The sequence below is a fragment of the Apodemus sylvaticus genome, chromosome 3 (genome assembly GCF_947179515.1).
Source record: "Apodemus sylvaticus chromosome 3, mApoSyl1.1, whole genome shotgun sequence".
In the NCBI taxonomy this organism is placed as follows: domain Eukaryota; kingdom Metazoa; phylum Chordata; class Mammalia; order Rodentia; family Muridae; genus Apodemus; species Apodemus sylvaticus.
Window position 1 is genome coordinate 8183522 of NC_067474.1, and position 20902 is coordinate 8204423.

At 47.0% G+C, this 20902-nt stretch overlaps 1 protein-coding gene across 3 annotated transcripts in view; it reads left to right on the forward strand.

Moving 5' to 3' along the window:
- The window catches only part of Ncoa2 (nuclear receptor coactivator 2), a 226829-nt gene that overhangs the window by 199047 nt on the left and 6880 nt on the right, over positions 1-20902 (forward strand). For 2 of the 3 annotated variants that reach the window (XM_052175942.1, XM_052175944.1), the window contains 10 exons: positions 1175-1381; positions 4013-4228; positions 6201-6330; positions 10606-10771; positions 13481-13759; positions 14194-14271; positions 15753-15987; positions 17525-17702; positions 18181-18379; positions 19607-19696. In XM_052175942.1, coding sequence (XP_052031902.1) covers positions 1175-1381; positions 4013-4228; positions 6201-6330; positions 10606-10771; positions 13481-13759; positions 14194-14271; positions 15753-15987; positions 17525-17702; positions 18181-18379; positions 19607-19696 — 1778 coding nt within the window. The remainder of the gene's footprint in view (positions 1-1174; positions 1382-4012; positions 4229-6200; positions 6331-10605; positions 10772-13480; positions 13760-14193; positions 14272-15752; positions 15988-17524; positions 17703-18180; positions 18380-19606; positions 19697-20902) is intronic. The other variant, XM_052175943.1, reaches the window with a different exon arrangement.

The following is a 20902-nucleotide window of genomic DNA, read 5'->3' on the forward strand; positions in this document are numbered from 1 at the left end:
AGGAGGAACACGGGGGTGCTCACAGCTCCTAGCCAGAGTCCCAATGGGACCCCAGATAGAGAACTGAGCTGTAGGAAGGCAGGCCGGGCGAGGTGGCTGTGTCCATGCCCAGCCCTGGTTTTTCTCTACCATAGGTTGTTGTTAACTGCTAGTGAAATCTATGCTTATAAATTAAGAGAAAGTAAAGGCTTTATATCACTAATAAATTAGCTCTGTAAATCAGTGTGTATAGTATTTGAGTGTTTCAATAACATTGTTATAAAATTACAGGTCGTCTACTTGATACTAGATTACTGCTCAGTACACAGTCAATTCTTGTGAACTAACCATAAAAGTCATTTCAGATCTAAATATGTGCCCAGAGTTGAAGCCATGCTGCTGGTCCTGGCCTACACAGTGGAGCATTGTTTCAGGTCTCACAGTGTACACTAAACAGCTTTTACTTCAGTGGAAGTATCTACTTCTCACTTATTCTAAACCTTGATCCCAGTTAAGAAATAATGTTCTAACATCCAAACTACATGCATGTAGGCCTGCTGTTGCATACAAGAGATGTTTATAGGTTCATTACTGTGAATCAGAACTGAAGCAGACAAGAGCATCCCAAATTTTCGGGGAGACCTTATCAAAACAAATGAACAGAAAAAAAATGAGAAATAGAAAAAGACCACCCACCAATGTGTGACTAGTATAACATAAAAAATATTGTATTAGCCAGGCGGTGGTGGCGCACGCCTGTAATCCCAGCACTTGGGAGGCAGAGGCAGGCGGATTTCTGAGTTTGAGGCCAGCCTGGTCTACAGAGTGAGTTACAGGACAGCCAGGGCTACACAGAGAAACCCTGTCTCAAAAAAACCAAATCCAAAAAGAAAGAAAAAGAAAACTATCATATTAATGAATCAATGGTTTAGTTAGCAGCAACTTTTCAGTGCTACAGTTCCTGGAGAGAAGACATGGTGCGTGTTAAGGCCCCTTGGAAAGGCCCTGGAGAGTTAGATAACTGTACAGAGTGCTGCATATGTGTTCTGTGAGTTGTCTTTCATGGAGATAGTTGACCGGTGATGTGCATCTTTGTCATGTTACAGGAGACATTTTCCCTAAACACTACTTACTGTTAATATTCTTTTTCATTATCCTTTATTAACCTTCAATTTTTCATTTGTTCTCTCCTTAGCTTTTAATAACCCACGACCAGGGCAACTGGGCAGGTTATTGCCAAACCAGAATTTACCACTTGACATCACATTGCAAAGCCCAACTGGTGCTGGACCTTTCCCACCAATCAGAAACAATAGTCCCTACTCAGTGATACCTCAGCCAGGAATGATGGGTAACCAAGGGCTGCTAGGAAGCCAAGGAAACTTAGGGAGCAATAGCACAGGTAAGGGCCCAGTGGGACTGCTGCTTACTGGCGGGTGTGTAATTTAACAGTGTGTTCATCCACATCAAAATGGCAGAACTTGACCAGAGACTTGTAGAAGTTCTCATGTGAAATGTGGAAACCCCTGTGAGGGCGGCCTCTGGGAAGCCACTCCATCAAGCGGCCAGGTCATTCTTCAGCTGCTGCTTTGAGGAAGTCTCTAATAGCAGTCTTCTTGTCTAGGCTTACTGCACTTCTATCCCAACTCCTGGTCTGAACCTGGAAAAATATATGCAAACTAAATGAATGGGTGTATGTACTGTAACTAGTTCTTGTTAATGTCCGTTGCTAATCTGCTGATACCTCACAAATGGATTGACGGTTTTGGAATAGAAGTTTAAAATTCTACCATTCTTCCACAATTCTGGATCCTTTTCCACCCAGGAAAAAATAACAAAGTAAAAGTGAAGAGCGGTTTGCCTGCCCCCCTACATCTCCACTGTACTCTTAGCTATGCAGGGGCAGTCTGCGCCGGAGGACCCCTGGAGACACGGGTTGCATTGTGTTTTATTTTATTGGCTTTTGTGTTCTGGTTTCTTAACGTTGATACATTTTAACAGCTTGAGTCAGGGCAAAATTAAATGAGCACATTGGATTGAAATCATACCAATCAGGGCGACTTACTGGAGATTTAAGAAGTTGCCTGTGATCTAGCTGGATCTTGACCTGCTGTAGTTTTCCAGTGTCCTCTATATTTCCTAAGTGATACCTGCTTCTACCACAGCAGCCATAAAGTTCAGAATGAACTCACAGCAGTGTGGGCCTTGGAGGGCACCGGTTATGGCTCTAGGAGGAGGCTGGCTTCCTAAGGAAGAGCTGGCTGTAACTCTCTTTCCTTGTCTCAGTGATGGATTAGAGACTTGGTCATGGAAATAAGTAGATATTATAAAAAGACCTTACACTTGGTGGATGTTTTAATTCTTGCTATTTTATTGTTAGCTCAGTCTGTAATCCCTGTACATGGCCACTATAGTTAACTGAAGATCAGAGCGCGATTTAAGGGGAAGTGATGGATGTTTCATTTCTGATTACTGAGCGAGAATTCATGGGAAGCATGAGCTAGCCGTATCAGTTTACTCACTCAGCAGACACTCACTGCTTATCTGCACACATGTACTGACTCCTCATTAAATTACAGATTCATGACAACAGGGCCATCTTCACTTCATCACTCTTAAATCATGACTCACATAAATATTGGTGATGTAAAATTCTTTAAAGAAAAGTAGCTGAATGACTAGGAGTAGCTCCCTTTCGGTGGCTACAGGAAAGACTGTTGAAGTCTTATATAAGACTGTGGAGATGGGCTCTGCTAAACTGGGTGTCCCAGGACCTACTAGTGCTCCGGCTGTCAGGGTCACATAGGTAAAGAGCAGTGCTGTAAGGCGTAGTGTCCATTGTTACTGCACTGGTGCTGTTGGCCTACAGGTGACGTCACCCTCCTACTGGCTCCCATCCTATAATGCTATTTACGTAGATTATTTTGAAAACTAAAATGCCTTTTCACCCATACTATCCATTTATAGATAACCTATAAATGGCTTTAACGGTGTCTTCCTATTGCAGTTGTTAACCCTAACTAATCACCTTCACCTTTACATCTCAGCCCGCCCTTCACTTCACAGGTGAAGAAGCACCCATATTCTATCCACATGTGCATTAACCAAATGTGTTTCACCAAAATAAAGTGACCAACAGCAAGACATATATTGGAAGCAAAATCTTTCTATCCCCTGTATCACATTTCAAAATAAGAGTCATTCCTGAGGGTTTCCCTTCAGTCTGTCGTAGGCAGTGTCTGGCCCTGGCCGTCCATCATCCAGGGCCTAGACGCTGTTGGGACACACCCTGACCCTGCCTGGGGTGCTGCGTTCTCAGCGTTCCAGTGATCAGATAGATGTCTGTCCTAACCCTCTGCATGTGTGTGGTTAAGAACGTGGTGCTCCAGGAGGGCGGAGCCCTTAGCTGCAAAGGCTGCATCAGGAAGCCCTTCAATCCCCCTGGGACTAAGAGGCTGCCCTTGGTAAACTTGGAAATTTATCAAATTTATTTTTGATGGAAGTTGTTGCTGAAGTGTCCTGTCTATGCAGAAGCGTGCCTGTGGTGGGACAGCCTCGAGTGACGACCTCCAGTGAGCATGTCTGCATGCTGCAGAAGCTTAGCAGGCACCACCCACTGAAGGATGGAGGACGCTCTGCTTTTGCAAGGGCTTTGCAGGACAGTCTGACTGGGGTCGATAACTGTGATTATGGCTTTGTCCCTCCTCACCTCACCTCCCTTTTAAAGGACAGTAGAGTGCTGATGTGTCTGTCAGGAAGGGAGTTGGGGTCCCCACTTGTCACAGCACTAGTTCTAAGTACACCTGGGAACAGTTCGAACAGCTCTTCTGAACCACACAGAGTAGCAGATGCTGGGAAAACTGCAGTAATTGTCAATTCTTAGTTCTTAGCCGAGGGCCCACATCAGCCCCAGGGGCAGTGTTTGCTGTTGGGCCAATTGCAGGTCGCAGTCATGGTCTGAGTCTTGTCGGTAGGTCATGTGTACCCTGTTTTCAATGTCTGCATCTCTCAGTTTCCCCTGTGTTGCACACAGGAATGATTGGCAGCAGCACTTCCCGGCCCAGCATGCCTTCTGGGGAATGGGCACCGCAGAGTCCAGCTGTGAGAGTCACTTGTGCTGCCACCACTGGTGCCATGAGCCGGCCAATCCAAGGAGGCATGATTCGCAACCCAACAGCCAGCATCCCCATGCGAGGCAACAGCCAGCCTGGCCAAAGGCAGATGCTTCAGTCTCAGGTCGTGAACATAGGTGAGGCTTCTTACCTGCTGCTCTTGACTCCCTGAACCTTCTTCAGATGCACCGTCAGCTCCATGGTCCTTCCAGGACTGACTTCTGGCTTGGCGCGTAGACAGTCCTCTGGTGTGAAGCTGTCCTAAATGGCATTTTTCTAAAACCCTGTAGAATCATAGACTAACTACCTAATTTTAATTTGGAGGCAAAATACATTAAAATGTCACATTATAAATTACATATATAATTTATATATATATATATATGCATGTGTATGGTAGTTTAAAGGCAAAGGAATAGTTTGGTGGTGCAACCGCAGTGTGAGCTCTGTGCGGTCACCCTGACCCGCTAAGGCCCTCAGCCAGGCTGGGAAGTCAGTGGCTTCCCTCGCACGGCCACTCAAGAACATGGCAGAGTACCTAAGCATCTCTAGGCTTCTCTGTGGAGACAGCTCGCATGTTGCTGAAATGAATTTTTGTGCACAGTCCACAAAACCTTCATCATAATTGCCTAACGCTGAAGGCCTGGAAGGAAGCGGAAGTGACTCCTGGACAGGGCTTCCTTTTCTGGTAGGTGAAAGTGTGTCTGCAGTGAGGTGTTAGTGTACACGTGAACATATTGACACCACTAGAAACCTGAAAGTCACGAATTGTATGATGTATAAATCACCGGGAAACTTGATATTAAAATATCAACGAGCACACTTATAATCCTAGCCCTTCGGTGGTCCAGGCCAGAGTCCCATCATCCTCAGCTACATAGCAAATTTGAGGCCTATCTCAAGGGGGAAAGATCAGTTGCCTAGACAGCTCCTACTTGATATTATTTTGTAATCGCAGACATAGGACTTCCTCTGATCTTAACATTAGCTCAATTCTAATAAGTCTTTGTAAACTTTCTTGTTAGATATTGCACAGGAAGTGCTAATTCATTCCTAGGAAAATGCAAGATTATTTTGACAGAAGGGCAATAGGTTTTACAGTGTTGTGTGTGTTTTGATTCGATATTTTATAATTACATTTCTAAATATAAACTCATGGTGGTTCCCAAACTTAAATTTGTATCATTTGAAAATACCAAAAATTAAAAATTAAAAATTAAAAATTAAAAATGCTAAAAAAAAAACCCTCAAAAGAGATTTCTATGGAAAATTAAGCTTACACATTAGTAAGATGCTTTTAAAAGTGATAATAAGAGGTCTTAGATAGATATTTAATTTATTTCCTATCTTACTTTGGAACTCCCAATACAATAAATCTGTAAGATTTAGTATGTAGCTAAATTTTTCTAGTGGTAAGCACAGTCCACACAGCTGTGAATTCGTCCATCAGAAAATTGTGTGTTGTGGATGTCCAGTCAATGGATAAGAAAATAAAATAATTAGAAAGTTTGTGTGCTTTAGAGCCACAGAAAGAACCTAGAGAGACATGTATCTGAGGGTGTGTCCTGCTGTGGGAGCACTAAGACTTGTGAAAGTTCTGGTGCAGGTCATCTGCTCCCTGCTGCCTTGCAGCGTGTCTGCCTTGCACATTTGCACCATATTGCAGATACACGGTTTTCCTCTTCATTCCAGTCTTCTGCAGGCACCCAGTGAGTGTGACAGAAATGCTGGGCTGTGGGATGCAGGAGGAAGGGAGCTAGAGGTTCTGCTAATCCACATGTGTACGTTTTTATAATTTTTTAAAATGAGTTAGTATTTTCAATATTTTCCATACAAACCAAAGCTTTATGAGAATGGATACCCTGCTGTCACTACCGACCTGGCTGTGGCCTAAGGCAGCGCCCGGCGTTAGCCTCGTGTTCAGTGCTTGTGTTTGTGTTCCTACTTCACTCCAGAGCTGCATCGTCCTGTTCTCACCTGTCACTGCTTCAGCCTCTGCAATTTCCACCAACCAACAACTTTGTTTGATATTACACAATAAACGTGTGCTTTCTAAATTATAAGATACACACATTTAGGTTTTTCTTTTTTTTTTTCTCCCTCTCTTAGGGCCTTCTGAGTTAGAGATGAACATGGGAGGGCCTCAGTATAATCAACAGCAGGCCCCTCCAAACCAAACTGCCCCCTGGCCTGAGAGCATCCTGCCCATAGACCAGGCATCTTTTGCCAGCCAGAGCAGGTAAGCCCGGGCACCCGGAACATTAGGAGGGCGTTGGTGCATGGCTCGTGGGTTCTACTGCAAATGTTCGCTGTTTCAGATGTGCGTTGGGTGGCACATACCCAGTTATTGCTTCAGACCAAGTCACCTGCTAAGCACAGGGTGTAAGGAAGGAGCAGAAATCAGTGTGGCAGACACACCTTTAAACAGCTCAGTGGGACAATGGTGTGTTTGTACTGCTAATTGACTTTAGGCAGCAGTGCGCAGTCTGGATGCTGTGAGCACAGTAATCAGGAGCTCGTCCAGCACAGCTGGCAGAAGGTTCAGAGTCCTGGGGGAAGTGCATCTGGCCACGCAGCACCCTGTTCATCAGGGGTTGTGTGGTGTGTGTAGGGTAACAGGGAGTGATCTTATTTTGAGTTGTGTATATTTTAGCACAATTTACAAAAATTAAAAATTAGAAGGGGCATCCACCCACCGCCTCTCCAGGGTCTAGCTAGATAGTCCTCCCCCTCATCAAGGAAACTTCTCTTTGCAACAGAGGCCATTATAGAAAATCACAAATAATCAAAATGAGGAGTGTGGAATCCTGGCTCAACGAAGCATCTGTAAAACACAGCCATCCTAAGGCTCAGGGAGCTCTGTGAAGGAGGGGTGCTCAGGATGTACCAGCCAGACGTCCATGGGGACACTGGTGGCATCAGAAGGCTGTACCCATGAAGTCTCACCACAGACTGCCTGATGGAGACAAGGGTAACAATAAACACTCCATCGTAGATGGAGGAACGCCACGATGCCTCAGTCCCACACAAGAACTGCGGGCCACTAAGGAATGCTGGGGGAGAGACACTCCTCACCAGGGAAGAGCACACCAAGCGGCTGTCAACACCAAGTGCTCAGCCTGAACGCATGCACATGCGAGTGTAACATTATACATGCTAAACAGGTTATACTTAGGAATATACGTATGTACATGTAACAGTGACACATGACGAAGGAAGCTCTGAACTTAAACTAAGCTGGGAGAGGTGTATGGGGTCTTGAAGGAAGAAACAGCGTACTGCGGTTGGAGCTAGGATGGTGACACAGTTGATAAAGTTCTTGCTGCACTAACATGAAGACCTGAGGTCAGGGCCAGAGCCCATGGAAAAGCCAATGATAGTGTCCCACATTATAACCCGGGCACAGCAGAGGCAGAGGCAGGAGGATATGCAGGGCCCAGTGGCCATTTGCTCCAGCATAACAGTGAGGCCCAGGGCCCAGTGAGAGATCTTGTCTCAAAAAATATTGAAAGATACCTGACATTGATTGACCTTTGACACAGAGTGGGGGGGCAGAGGAGAGGACAGGAGAGAGAGGAGATCCCAGCACTTAGGATAGCCAGAGCTATACAGAGAGAAACCCTGTCTCCAAAAAAACCCACAAAACTGAAAACCAAAACCAAACTTGTGCGTGGCCTCCCAAGTCACAGGTGTTTGCTTCACAGGCTATAATAAACCGTGGTGATAGGTGTGTGTGTCTAGAAGGCTCCAGGCACTTTGTCTATATACTACCCTTTTGTTTTCTCAGTTCCTTGTCGGATTCTGACAGTATGTCAGACCTGTCTTCTCTCTCTCTCTCTCTCTCTCTCTCTCTCTCTCTCTCTCTGTGTGTGTGTGTGTGTGTGTGTGTGTGTGTGTGTGTGTGTACATGAATTTATATACACCACATGCTGCAGGTGCCCTTGAACCTTGATCAGCTTATCCAATGTGGGTGTTGGGCTGAGCTATCCTCTGCAGGAGCATCAAGTCCCTTGACCTCTGCCTCCCTCCAACCAGTCCCCCCTTTTTTTTTCTTTTAACTTTTTAAAGTCTTGATGTGCATCCGTGCATGCATGTGTACATGTTGGGAAGCAGAGTCAGAGGGATCTCTGACTTCAAAGCCAGACTAGCCTGCATAGTGAGTCATTTGCAGTAGGCTGCTGTGCCAGGGCCTTCTTCCAAGACTGCTGGAGGAGCTACTGAAACATGGACTGGGCTGCATAGTGAGTGAGACCGTCTCAGGAAACACACACAACAGCACACCAAAAACCAGTGTGTGCTTATTCAGTAGTACATGTGTAACTTGGGCGTCTGTTTTCTGTTGTGAGTACTGTGTCACTGCAGCCACTGGGCCACTCCAGCGTCAGTGCACTGCCGACTGGCATGTGTGTGCTCCTGCAGATCCCACAGTCTGGCATGCTGACCGCACACTGCTGGCTGTTTATCAGTGGAAGAGTCTGGGGAGGAATGTTGTGTTGCAGGTCTTTTGACAGAAGCTGACAACTGCTAACACATCTGGACAGAGCCTATCCTGGTTCAGGTTATCTTTGCTGGATAAACACTGACCAAAAGCAAGTTGGGGAGGAAAGGATTTATTCAGCTTACACTTCCACATCATAGCCCAAGGAAATAAAGACAATTTCAAGCAGTACAGCAACCTGGAGGCAGAAGGTGAAGCAGAGGCCATGGAGGGGTGTTCTTATCAGCTAGCTCTCTCGTGGTTTGCTCGGCCTGCTTTCACAGAGAACCCAGGACCCCCAGCCCCAGGGAGCTAGGCCCTCCCACATCAGTCACCAAGAAAATGCGCTACAGGCCTGCTCACAGCATTCTCTCAGTGAAGCTTCCCTCCTCTCTAATGACTGTGACAGTTGACATAAGACTGTCCAGCAGAGGCAACACTTCGCTGTCTAAGTAGCTTCCTGGGCCTAAGGGAACATGATTAAGAATCGAACCAACATTGACTTTTGACCACCAGAATTTTGTGAGTCCCAGTTATTGGGTACTCATGAGGGCTGTCTCCTCACACCCCACTGTGGCGTGCGATTGTCTGCTCCTCTTCCTCACGTTGCCATTTCTCTTTGACTGTCTATTCAGCTTCTAAATTATAGCAGGAGAGGAGAGATCTGATCGCATGTGTGTTCTGAAGATTAATTTAGGGCGTGTGGACTATGGAGAAGGAAGCAGATGGAGCAGGCTGAACATGTCCCGTGCAGGCAGGCCTTGTGTCTCACAGTGGCGGGAGAAGGCACGCGCAGGGTAGGACACTCCACCAGCCTGTGCTGCTCTTGCCTGATGTGGCCTCCCTCTCAGCAGCTCACGGTAGATCAGAAGCCGTGGGATGGGTGACACGAGGAAGGCCAGCAGGTGAGGTGAGGCATCGAGGGACACTCACTGAGCGATTGCCTCTCAAACTACAAGTCGTGAAACCTCTCAAAAAAAGATGTGACTGTAGACAGCACATTGATTCCTTCTACTGTCGCTGTTGGGAAGTGATCGTTGGTGTGGGTGCCCAGTAGGGCACCGGGGTACAGTTTTAAGTCAGAAGAACATTAGACTGCCTAAGAAAACAGCGGACTCAACTGGGCCAGGGCCAGGCAACTCTGTCCCTTGATAAATTTATTCCCACTTGTTTAAGAATGAGATTTCTGGAACGTGAGCATGTCTTGCCTGGCACATATGATGCCCTAGGTTCAGTTCCCAGTACCACACACAATAAAAAGTAAGTTAGCTTCTCTGTAAACTTGTATGTTCTCCACAGTATTATGTAGTTAGTCTGCAATACAAAACTGACTTTGGTGAAATACTAGTATTATTTTCTCTCTCAGGTTTGCAGTGACTAGAAAATCTTCTAATTTGTTTGGTAACTTAATTATAATGTTCTATACCATAGAAATGGCAATTTGCAATTAGGTTTGTGATCCCCTTCCCTTGGCCCCTGACTCATGAGGGCTCACAGGGAAACCTCTTCAGAGTTTTAGGAAATGCTTGCAGATTCTGGTTCTGCATAAATACAAAGTTTTCTGGTAGCACAGCCAAATTCCCAAGCCCAGATGGTGGTCAAGTGTGAGTCTGCTTCTCCCCATGCTCGTCACAACCTCACTGGAAAGGATTGTGTGTGAGTCGTTGCACTGCATCCATGCTGTCTGTCATGCACAGCAGACACGCATGCATGCATGCATGCACGCACGCACACACGCAGTGCAGACTGGGAAGTGAGCTTGGCGAGTCCCCAGCACACACATCAGAATAGCTTTTATGGCAGTGCCTTTCCGACTCTGCACAGATGTGGGGACCTGCCTAAGCGAACCCCGTACTTTATGGGAGGGCATAGAAACATAACTGGTTTAACTGGCCTTTATTAACACTAAATAAAGTGGACTTTTCAGGTGCATATTTTCAAAAGTCTTCATTCTGTTGAGTGCTTGGCTGGAGGAAGAGTTTGTTGAAGAGCCCCAGACATTTCCAGCAGCCCATGGGGAAGTTTGTCTCTTTACAGGCAGCCCTTCGGCAGCTCCCCTGAAGACCTGCTGTGTCCACACCCTGCAGCAGAGTCGCCCAGCGATGAGGGAGCTCTTCTAGACCAGCTGTATCTGGCCTTGCGGAACTTCGATGGCCTCGAGGAGATTGATAGAGCTCTGGGGATCCCAGAACTGGTCAGCCAGGTAGGCCAGAGCATCGCAGCAGCCACGCACTGCATAGGCCAAAGGTCTCTGTTCCTGCAGGCTGCTGTGGGGTGCTTTCACCTCCCCATGAGCAGGCCGCCTCTGCTTCTCTTCTCTCCTACTCTCACATAAACTGTCGCCCAAGAAGCAAACCCCTGGGAAGGACTATCCCATAAGACGAGTTACAGCGGAAAGGCAGAAGTGAGCCCAGAGCTTCTTGTAGACAACTGCTGAAAGGGCAGATTAAGGGGGAAAGTTAGAGAAACCACAGGGTCACTGCTTTCTGGGGGCCTTGGTTCTTGCCTCTGGGACGGGAGACATGTGAGCACAGGCCTCAGTCCGACCAGGCCTGAGACAGGCAGCTGCTGAGAAAGGACTATTGTACACAGATAAGTAGTGGAAGCATCGTTCCTTTCCTTTCCTTTCCTTTCCTTTTTTTTTTTTTTTAATTTAGGTGAGTACGCTGTAGCTGTCTTCAGACACACACCAGAAGAGGGCATCAGATTATATTTCAGAGGGTTGTGAGCTGCCATGTGGTTGTGGGTGCTGGGAATTGAACTCAGGGCCTCTGAGAGAGCAGTCCGTGCTCCTAACTGCTGAGCCATCTCTCCAGCCCAGCAGGAGCATCGTAAGTGTGACTACAGTTCTCCAACATGCAGGCCCTTAGATAGGTGCTGTCCATAACAGTGTTAAGATGTCAACCGCCCTGTGAGTCTAGCTCACTCTCTGGTTCCCAGGTAGTTTATCTGAAGAAGTAATGGACTTTGTCTTTCTTTGATTTGAGAATGCCTGAGACTGTGATAATACCCTCATGTTCCCCCATGTCTGAAGCTGCCCCTGCAGCTGCTGTCCTGTGAAACAGTGAACCAGCCTCCTGGTCCTCCTTTCCGTCCAGTGCCAGTCTCTCTCTTCGTCACAAGCATCTTCCAAGGCCAGGCTGCCTGGCCCTGCAGCATGTCATTGTGAGGATAGTGACACAGTCATTGAAGACTCTGGAGCCTTAAAAAACAGTCATAATTCCCAGAGTTTAGCAGACACAGGTGGGAGTTCAAACTTGTTGATTCATACTGAAAACAGCAGGCTGGAAAGAGATGGCTGGAGGTCACACAGTCCCCCTGAAGTGAGCCGGACAGGAAACAAGGCCCCTATTTCCTGTAACTGTTGGCTCTGCCTTCAGCAGCAGCTAGAGAGTTCAGCTTTTCTGTCACTATCCTTTGAGTTTTTGCAGGTGACATTCTTAAGTGTTCCATTTTTTGCAGGTGATATTGGAGTTCCACAATGACTTGTAACACTTTGGGTGACTTTGGAAAGGGGTTTACTTTTTAAGAGATCGGATTTTTAAGAGATCCCAGTCCTGCCTAGGCTCAGATTTATGGCAATTGACCTGTCTTGTCATCTAAAATATTGAAATACTTTTTAAAAAATAAAACCAGTGTTCCATCCTGTTGAATGCTCTGTGACATCTCCTTGTTAAGTCACTATGCCATTTAAGTGAACTACATATGGCATTCTTAGGGGCAGTGGTGGGAATGTGGGTACATGTGTGCTATATGTTAGCCAGAGTTGCATACACAGTTTAGAAATAAAGTGCTTGTCTCACAAACATCCCCAGAGCCCAGGGAAAAATACCAGGCTCAGTGGTACACACTTCACCCCAGCAATGATGAATTTCTGAGGGTAAAAACAGGAAGATTCCCAGAGCACCAGCCAGCCTAGCACAGTCAGTGAGTTCTACACGAAAGTAAGGCCTGTCTCAGACAAAGCAAAACTCAATAGATCAATATGGAAATAACCTAAGCAGATTGTCTATCAAATATGGGCAGATATAAAAAATATCTCAACAAGGAATGGCCTCCCTGCTGGCGGTACTCCATGCATGCTCTTTACATTATGAAGGGGAGAGGGCAGTGCAGAAGCCACCCTGTGACCACAGAGCGCTGGAAGGTCTGAGGCAGGGCCGCCATAGCAGTAACCTGAAGGCAGCTTGAGGGCTCACTGCTGCTGGGGCTCGCCCTTCGAAAGATCTCCAGATTGTGGCCATGGCTTCTGGAAGGACAAGGGTTGGCCAGGTGTGTTATATCTTCACACTGAAACTCAGGCCACAGACATTGCAGGCTGCTCCCTGAGAAAGTTCTAGCTAGCTTCCCTGTGCGTAGAAACAGGAAGCTCAGTTGGAAGCTTCCATGTTTAGCTCAGTAGCAGAAATGACAGGCCACCTTGTCTCAGAAACTATGTCCCCAGAAGTCCTCTGGGCTTCACACATGTCCTCATGTCCCCAAGCCTGCTGTTACTAGAGTGAAGACAGTGGGCTGCTTTCCCAGTGCTGCTAATGGTCACTAAGGCCATCATGAGTTCAAATAGTCGGTATGGGGTTGTGTGCTCCGTCACAAGGGGACACTTGCGGCTGCCTGCTCTTTAAAGCCCCTGCCAGGTTCTCGCTGGAAGCGGGGAGAAGGATTGCATAGTCTCGGTCCCTTTGTCCCACCGCCTGGAGGAAGCACTGCAGGGAAACAGCCTGACCCTGGCTTCTTCCCTTGACTGCTTGCAAAGAGGCATGGGGTAGAAGGAAGAAGAGAGGCCAGCTAAAGAACTAATTGGTGCAGTATGTCTAAAGCATGGTTGCAGGAGGGAGAGAGAACAGTCTCTTGTTTGGTACCGTGTTATTTATTAATAGCTTTACTTATGTGCTTATTTGGGGCTTCTTTTCAGAGCCAAGCTGTGGATCCAGAGCAGTTCTCAAGCCAAGAGTCCAGCATAATGCTGGAGCAGAAGCCCCCTGTTTTCCCACAGCAGTACGCATCTCAGGCACAAATGGCCCAGGGGGGCTACAACCCCATGCAAGATCCAAACTTCCACACCATGGGACAGCGGCCAAATTACACCACACTCCGCATGCAGCCCCGGCCGGGCCTCAGGCCCACGGGCATCGTGCAGAACCAGCCAAACCAACTGAGGCTTCAGCTCCAACATCGCCTCCAGGCACAGCAGGTCAGCCTTTCACACAGCCACGAGTAGCAGGTCAGCCTTTCACGCAACCACGACCGGCAGGTCAGCCTTTCGCACAACCATGACCAGGCAGGCTGGGGCCCAAGCACATTAGAGCTCAGGGTTTGGAGAGGGCTGTTAATTGGAAAAGATGGTTTGAAGTACACATGTCCTGTTGTGTAAATGTATTGAGCTAAAAATACCTACATTACCCTTTACCCTCCAGTACTCAGGAAGCAGAGGCAAATGGATCTCTGAGAGTTCGAGGCCAACCTGGTCTACAGAGTGAATTACAGGACAGCCAGGGCTGCATAGAGACACCCTATCTCAAAAAAATATGGATGGATTCTAGGTCAGCCTGGGGTTACGTAGTAAGACCCCATCTCCAATTACCCCCTTCCCAGGAAAGTGCTCATGCCTCTTGTGTTTGTGTTTAGAATCGCCAGCCACTTATGAACCAGATCAGCAGTGTTTCCAATGTGAACTTGACTCTCAGGCCCGGAGTACCAACTCAGGTGAGAAGCCTCTCCTGACCTTTTCCTCCTGGATAGGCTGAGTGAACAGCCATCCAGGCCCACACCCGAGGCCTACCAGGCCTGGTTTTCCCTGGTTCCTCTGACTCCCTGTTTTATTTCTTAGTGTTGCCTCGGTTGCTAGAGTCAGCTGATTCTTACACAAGAGTTAATATTATAAAAAGTGTCAACCAGTCCTGGATTCATGTACTGGCCAGTGTACCTATGAGAACACGGGCTTAACCATCAAGTCTCTGGTCACAACATTGTTCTCTGAATAGCAATACATAGCCTTGTTTCTATGGAGATTCTGTGGGAAGACATTGCATGTGTATGTAATTTACTCCTTAACTTAAATTCAGTCATCAGGCTATCTCAGGGCCAAACAAGCCTTGTGTCCTCCGTAAGAGAAAGGAACACCCATGTCTTCCACTTGCGAACACTGGACAGTACTACACCAGCACAAAGCCTGTTAGATTCTGTTGGGCCACATAAGAAGGCAACACATTCTTGGTCGGAAGTGTGCATGCTAAGCATATGAACTTCTCGTTGCTACACTTCCAGTCATAAATGGCTTAACAGTGCTGCACACACTGATGTTGGGGTCACAGATAAACTTTAGCATATGCAGCCCCACGAGTGGCTCAGGTATGCCATTCCAGTGCCAGTGTACACATGCCCAGGTTCCCCTCTCTCACCCATCCTGGCCTCTCAGCACGGTCGTCCAGAGTAAAGACCATTCTGAGGTCAGGTGCATCTGAAGTGGTATACCCATAGACCAGAATGACTGAGTCACAGGGGACACCTGTGCAGCCAGCCCGATTAGCCTGGAGATCAGTGAAATAACAGAAGTCACTGTCAGCTCACCCCCACCTCCGTCTCTCTGAAGTCACCTTTCAGTGATTTGGTTTCTTGTTAGGTTGGAATGTTCCTTAAAAGAGATTCAACTTCTATGCTGTTTGCAACTTATATAAGAAGTCTTATGCCAGGCAAGGCAGCACATGCTGTAATCCCAGTGTACGCCCAACACTCAGGAGGCTAAAGCAAAAGAATAGAGTTGGCAGTCTGTTGGAGCTACATAGACGGCTCCTCTTCTAGAGGACCCAGGTACAATTCCCAGCAGCCAGAAAGCAGCTCGTGGTCACCTGTAACTCCATTTCCTGGTGTTTGGACGCCCTCTTCTGTCCTCCATGAGCATTGCACACATAAACATAAATTTAACAAATAAACATAAAGTCTTCCTGTAGAAAGATCTGTGCTCTTTTGATGTCTTTTGGTTGACTGTCCCCTCAGAGAGTTTGTCAGTAGCAGAGGGTTACAGAATCACCGCCCAGGTTGAACTGAGAGTGTCACTGCGCACTCACTAGGTGTTCTGCTCTGAGGACCTCCTCTCCTGGAACTCTGTTTTCCAAGTGATTTTACATACAGCATGCCATTGTATTCTGTCTAATCTCTCTGTCCTTGGTTTTCTGCCCCCATTTCAGGCTCCTATTAATGCACAGATGCTGGCCCAGAGGCAGAGGGAAATCCTGAACCAGCATCTTCGTCAGAGACAGATGCATCAACAACAGCAGGTGCAGCAGCGAACTCTGATGATGAGAGGACAAGGGTTGACTATGACCCCAAGCATGGCGGCTCCCACTGGCCTGCCAGCAGCCATGAGCAATCCCCGGATCCCCCAGGCCAACGCCCAGCAGTTCCCATTTCCTCCAAACTACGGTACTGGACTTAGACCCCTACCGCCGCTGGTGACCGTCCGACCTGTCTGTTCTTTTTCCTTTCTCCCCACGGGAGTTCCTTTAGTCCAGGTCACAGCTCTGTGCCTGGTTAACCAGAGAATATTAGGAAACCTGCAAAGGAGGTCAGGGCCTGGCAGGAGACTGCCAGTCCCGCACAGTACCTACCTGTTAGCTTAGGTCCCCCTTTTCTTTAAGAATGATCAAAGTTAATTGTATGTGTGTTTCTGGCCGTGTGAACATGTATGAGCTATCTGCTCAGGGCGTGTCTGTGAGTGTAATACACACTGCTACTTATATATGATCGTCTCTGAGTTTGACACACAGAAATCAATGGCTAGATGTGAAATGTCAGAAGATATAAGTCAACTGAAATATTACAGATAGTCCACAGCTTTTGAAAAATAAAGTCTTTGTTACTGACAACACTTACCAAAAAAGAAAAACGTTTAAGATTATACCAAGTCTTCTCTGGATAGGTAATTCTTGAAGTGTTACACAGAGCCACATGGGAGGCTTTACTTTATATTGATTTGTTCCTTACTGTCAGTCTGACAGATGAGATACCAAGGGTAATGTCATAGAGACTAAGATTCGTGTTGTGCTACCTTCAGCTAACAGTGTGATTCTTAGTGCTTGCGGGATGCTCCGGTCCCGTGCTTCAGATGGTTCTGCTTTACCCTGTCTGAGCGCTCTGTGAGGGACCACGAAAGCCTGTGTTGCCAAAATACAAATGTCCCATCTCCGTAAAGAGCAAAAATAGTACATTGCTTTTCCCTCCTCTTTACACTTTTCTTTTATGTCTATTTTTAAACATTAAGAGCTGTACAGGATTAAGCGGATGTGTTCTTACTCCGCCCCTGACACGCCCCTCGCCCCGCCCCTGTCCCCCGAGCCTCTGCTGGGTTTCCAAGTCAAGGCTGAGGAAAGTCTACTGAGATTCCTTTCCTTTTCCTGTGAATTCTTTTACCCTGAAACTAAATGAGAAATTAATCATCTTGACAGCACTCAAGTGCCACAAGCCCTTTTCAGAAACAAATAAGCCAGTGTGGGCATGCAGTTATGTATTTTCTAAAATATACATAACTTACTTCATGGGAAGAAGTAAGTTAATGTAATGTAAAGTTATTCATATGTGGACTGTTGGTATGTACTTGCATTTAATGAGCTGAAACTAAATTTAAAACAACACCATCACACTGGCTGCCGGGCTCAGATAAAATAAGGACTCCACAGAGCAGACTCCCCCTTGGTTGGGAGGGGCTGAGGAACGGATGTCGTTCTCTGACTCTGGCCCTGACCAATGGTGCATCCTCGGACCCCGGTGACTGTGGTAGAGATTCCAAGTGCGCAGACGTTTGTTCCTCTGTGGACGTCTGTCTCACCTTCTTTCAAATATCTAATAATTTACACATAATCAGATATTTGAAAGTAATTTTTCTGTGTATACTTCATTTGGAACATTCTCTCTGATATAGCTAAATCTTCTTTGGGCTTCTATTTTGTTTTTTGTTTTTAAGGAATAAGTCAGCAACCTGATCCTGGCTTTACTGGGGCTACGACTCCCCAGAGTCCTCTAATGTCTCCCCGGATGGCACATACCCAGAGTCCCATGATGCAGCAGTCTCAAGCCAACCCAGCCTACCAGCCCACCTCAGACATGAACGGATGGGCTCAGGGGAGCATGGGTGGAAACAGGTAACATCACGTTACTGAGTCTGGTGTAAATGGTCACTCTTGGAAACTTTCTATAGAGGAGTCTTCCCTTTCATCCGTATTTTTAAAATTGTAAGTGCTTGGGCAAGCAATAGCAAATGAACTGCTAAAAAGCCAGCTTACTCTCCAGCAAAAGTCAACCGTTGACAGAAGCCAAAGCAGACCTCTAAGCAGGCACCACCTAACTGTAGAACTCCTGTGGAAGGCGGTGGCGCAGAACCAGGCGTCAGCAGTGCACATGATAAGACACAAACTGCAAGCCCCAGCAGCTGGGAAAGTGGGAGTGTGTGTTCTTCTCAGTGATGTGTGCAAGGGAAGACGCAGGCTTGCCGTCCGTGCCAGCATCCCAGACTGGCCTGCCCTGGTTCATACCCTTAGAGACAGTCAGTCATTCTAGGACAAGTGCCCAGGGTGCCTCGGGTGGCTTAGCGTCAGACTAACACCTTCTCCCGTGTTCCAGCATGTTTTCACAACAGTCCCCACCACACTTTGGGCAACAAGCAAACACCAGCATGTACAATAACAACATGAACATCAGTGTGTCCATGGCAACCAACACGGGCGGCTTGAGCAACATGAGCCAGATGACAGGCCAGATGAGCATGACCTCAGTGACCTCCGTGCCTACGCCAGGGCTGCCCTCCCTGGGTCCCGAACAGGTAAGAGCCGAAGCGGCGCGCTCAGAACTTCTGCTCTTGGCTTCTCGTCTGCGGGTGCTGCAGGTCTCATAGCTATTTTGAAAAGTGTTTTTTCACCTTATTTTCACCTGTGCCAGTGAGATTTAACAAAAAATACTTGTTAATGAGGAAGGAACTCCTGCCTGCTAATGGGTTGGGTTTGGTTTTTGGGTTTTTTTGTTTTGTTTTGTGTTTTTTGTTTTTTTCTTTTGCTTTGTTTTGTTTTTTATTTCCTAACTTTCACATCATTAACCTTTTTTTATAATTTGTGGGATTTAGAAATGAAGTTGTGTTAGGAAGTTTCTGCTGGCCATGGTGACTCACACCTTTAGTCCCGGCACTGGGGAAGCAGACGCGGGTGGATCTCTGAGTCTGAGGGCCAGCCTGCTCTACAGAGCACATTCCAGGATGGGCAGGGCTACACAGAGAACTCCTGCCTCAAAATACAAAATGTTTGTATGGCGGGTGAGGTGACTTGACTTCCAGACCAGTGTGGACTCGATACCACGTTAGAGCGAGCAGGGAGAAGATGTGAAAACCCACGCACTGGCCCTGCGTGGCTTCTGCTGTCAGGCCGGTGTTCAGTGTGAGGTACACAGAGACGGAGCATAGTTGCGGCCAGCCCACCCAGTAACATTCGCCAACCCAGACATTTGAAATGTGTGCGTGGATTTAAATGTTTTTGAGTTTTGGAGTTACTATAGAAGTCCATGACAAACAAACAAACCCACAACTACAGTGTGTCTTCTGAAAAACCATTCTCTTACTGGCCTGGTGGGCAGGTGAGTGTGGTCCCCAGGAGCCCATGAGAGCGCTGACTTTCACCTCATGCCTCACAGACCTACACGCACCCATCACACACAAGTAAATGTAGTGAGAAGTTTTTAAAGGAAGACATAAATGCTAATGAGTAGCTTATTTGGCCAGTCCGTTCACGAACGCCAGAGCTGTTTGGGTATTGTCACGTTGTTGTTGCTAATTAATAACTTGCCTGTGTAGCAGAGGTGTCAGGACGGTCTCAGGTGCTTCACGCTCACAGCTCTGAGTCATCAGCCTGATTTGAACCAGCTAAAAAAACAAAAGACAGGATATAAATGAAAATGTGCAAAATATGGAGAGCAGTTAGGCCTTGGGTCATTGGAATACAGTAGCTTTTCCCTAAGGGCACAAAACCTAAAACCGAAAATGTGTCGTACGTTGTCACCACAGGTCAGTGACCCTGCTCTGAGGGGAGGCAACCTTTTCCCAAACCAACTGCCTGGAATGGACATGATGAAGCAGGAGGGAGATGCATCTCGGGTAAGTAGTAGGAGCCCAAGTGCACCTTAGGGTGGCGCTGAATGTTCTAGAGGCCAAACGCCTCTGCCCGTGGTGGCCTGGGACACGTGGGATCACAAGAGCACACTGAAAAACAGCAGGCACAATGGCACATGCCTGCAGCTCTGGCTCTGAGGAGGCAGAGACAGGAGGGTCAGGATTCAAGGTCAGCGATCTGGTGAGGTTAAGATCAGCCTGGGTTACACGTTACCCTATCTTAGAACAAACAAAAAAACAATACTCACACCTTGAAAAAAAACAACTATTTACACAGAAAGCACTCTACAGCAAATGAAATTATAAAGTGCTTTCCAGCTCTTTCTAACACACTGACCTACGCTACATGCCCAGCCCTTTAATATCATTGGCAAGTTTGAAGCCAGCCCAGGTTACATGAGATCCAATCTCAAAATATAAAGCAAAGGCCAGGGAGATACCTGAATTAAATCCCTGAAGTCTGAGTGGAAAGAGAGCCAACTCTCAGCACTGTCCTCAGACCTCCCCATGAATGCCTGCATGACATACAAGTCATGAAATGCTTAAATAAATAACCCTTCAGGCCCACCTCAGGGTATTCACAAAGGAACGAACACGATACCTTGACCTTGATCGCAGTGAGAAAGTATAGGATGAATGAGCATTGACTGGCCAGACTCCAGGTGCTTTGGAATCAGCAGTGCTCAGGGTTAGAGTGAGGCAGCCCACTGCTCGGGAGTAACGTGTACTTGTTTTCCCACTGTGGCTGTTGTGGGTTTTGTCACCCTGATTGTGTGCTTCAGAGACACTACTGACAGTGGTTAGGGGTCCGATAGCTGATCCTCACATATCCTTATAATGTGACAGTTAGGTACACTAATCTTACCATATCTTTCTTACTGTATCTGTATCTGCTACGTATACTTACCAAATAAGAATGTCAGACAATGCGATAGATTCTACACTAACCATGTGTTCCTTTGGGTTTAGCACTTCCCAAGGGCTGATGCCTCCCCTATAGCCATAGTTTTCACAGGAATCATAGTTTTCACAATGCAAAGAGCTCAGAGGTGACTTCATGCCAAAGCAGAGGACTGAAACCTGGGCTCCATTACCTGAGGCACAGTGACAGCAGGTGACAATCAGGCACTCAGAGAGGACAGCCCATTTTAACAGAAAGTGCCAGGGGACCCAGCCAGAGTATTCCATGCT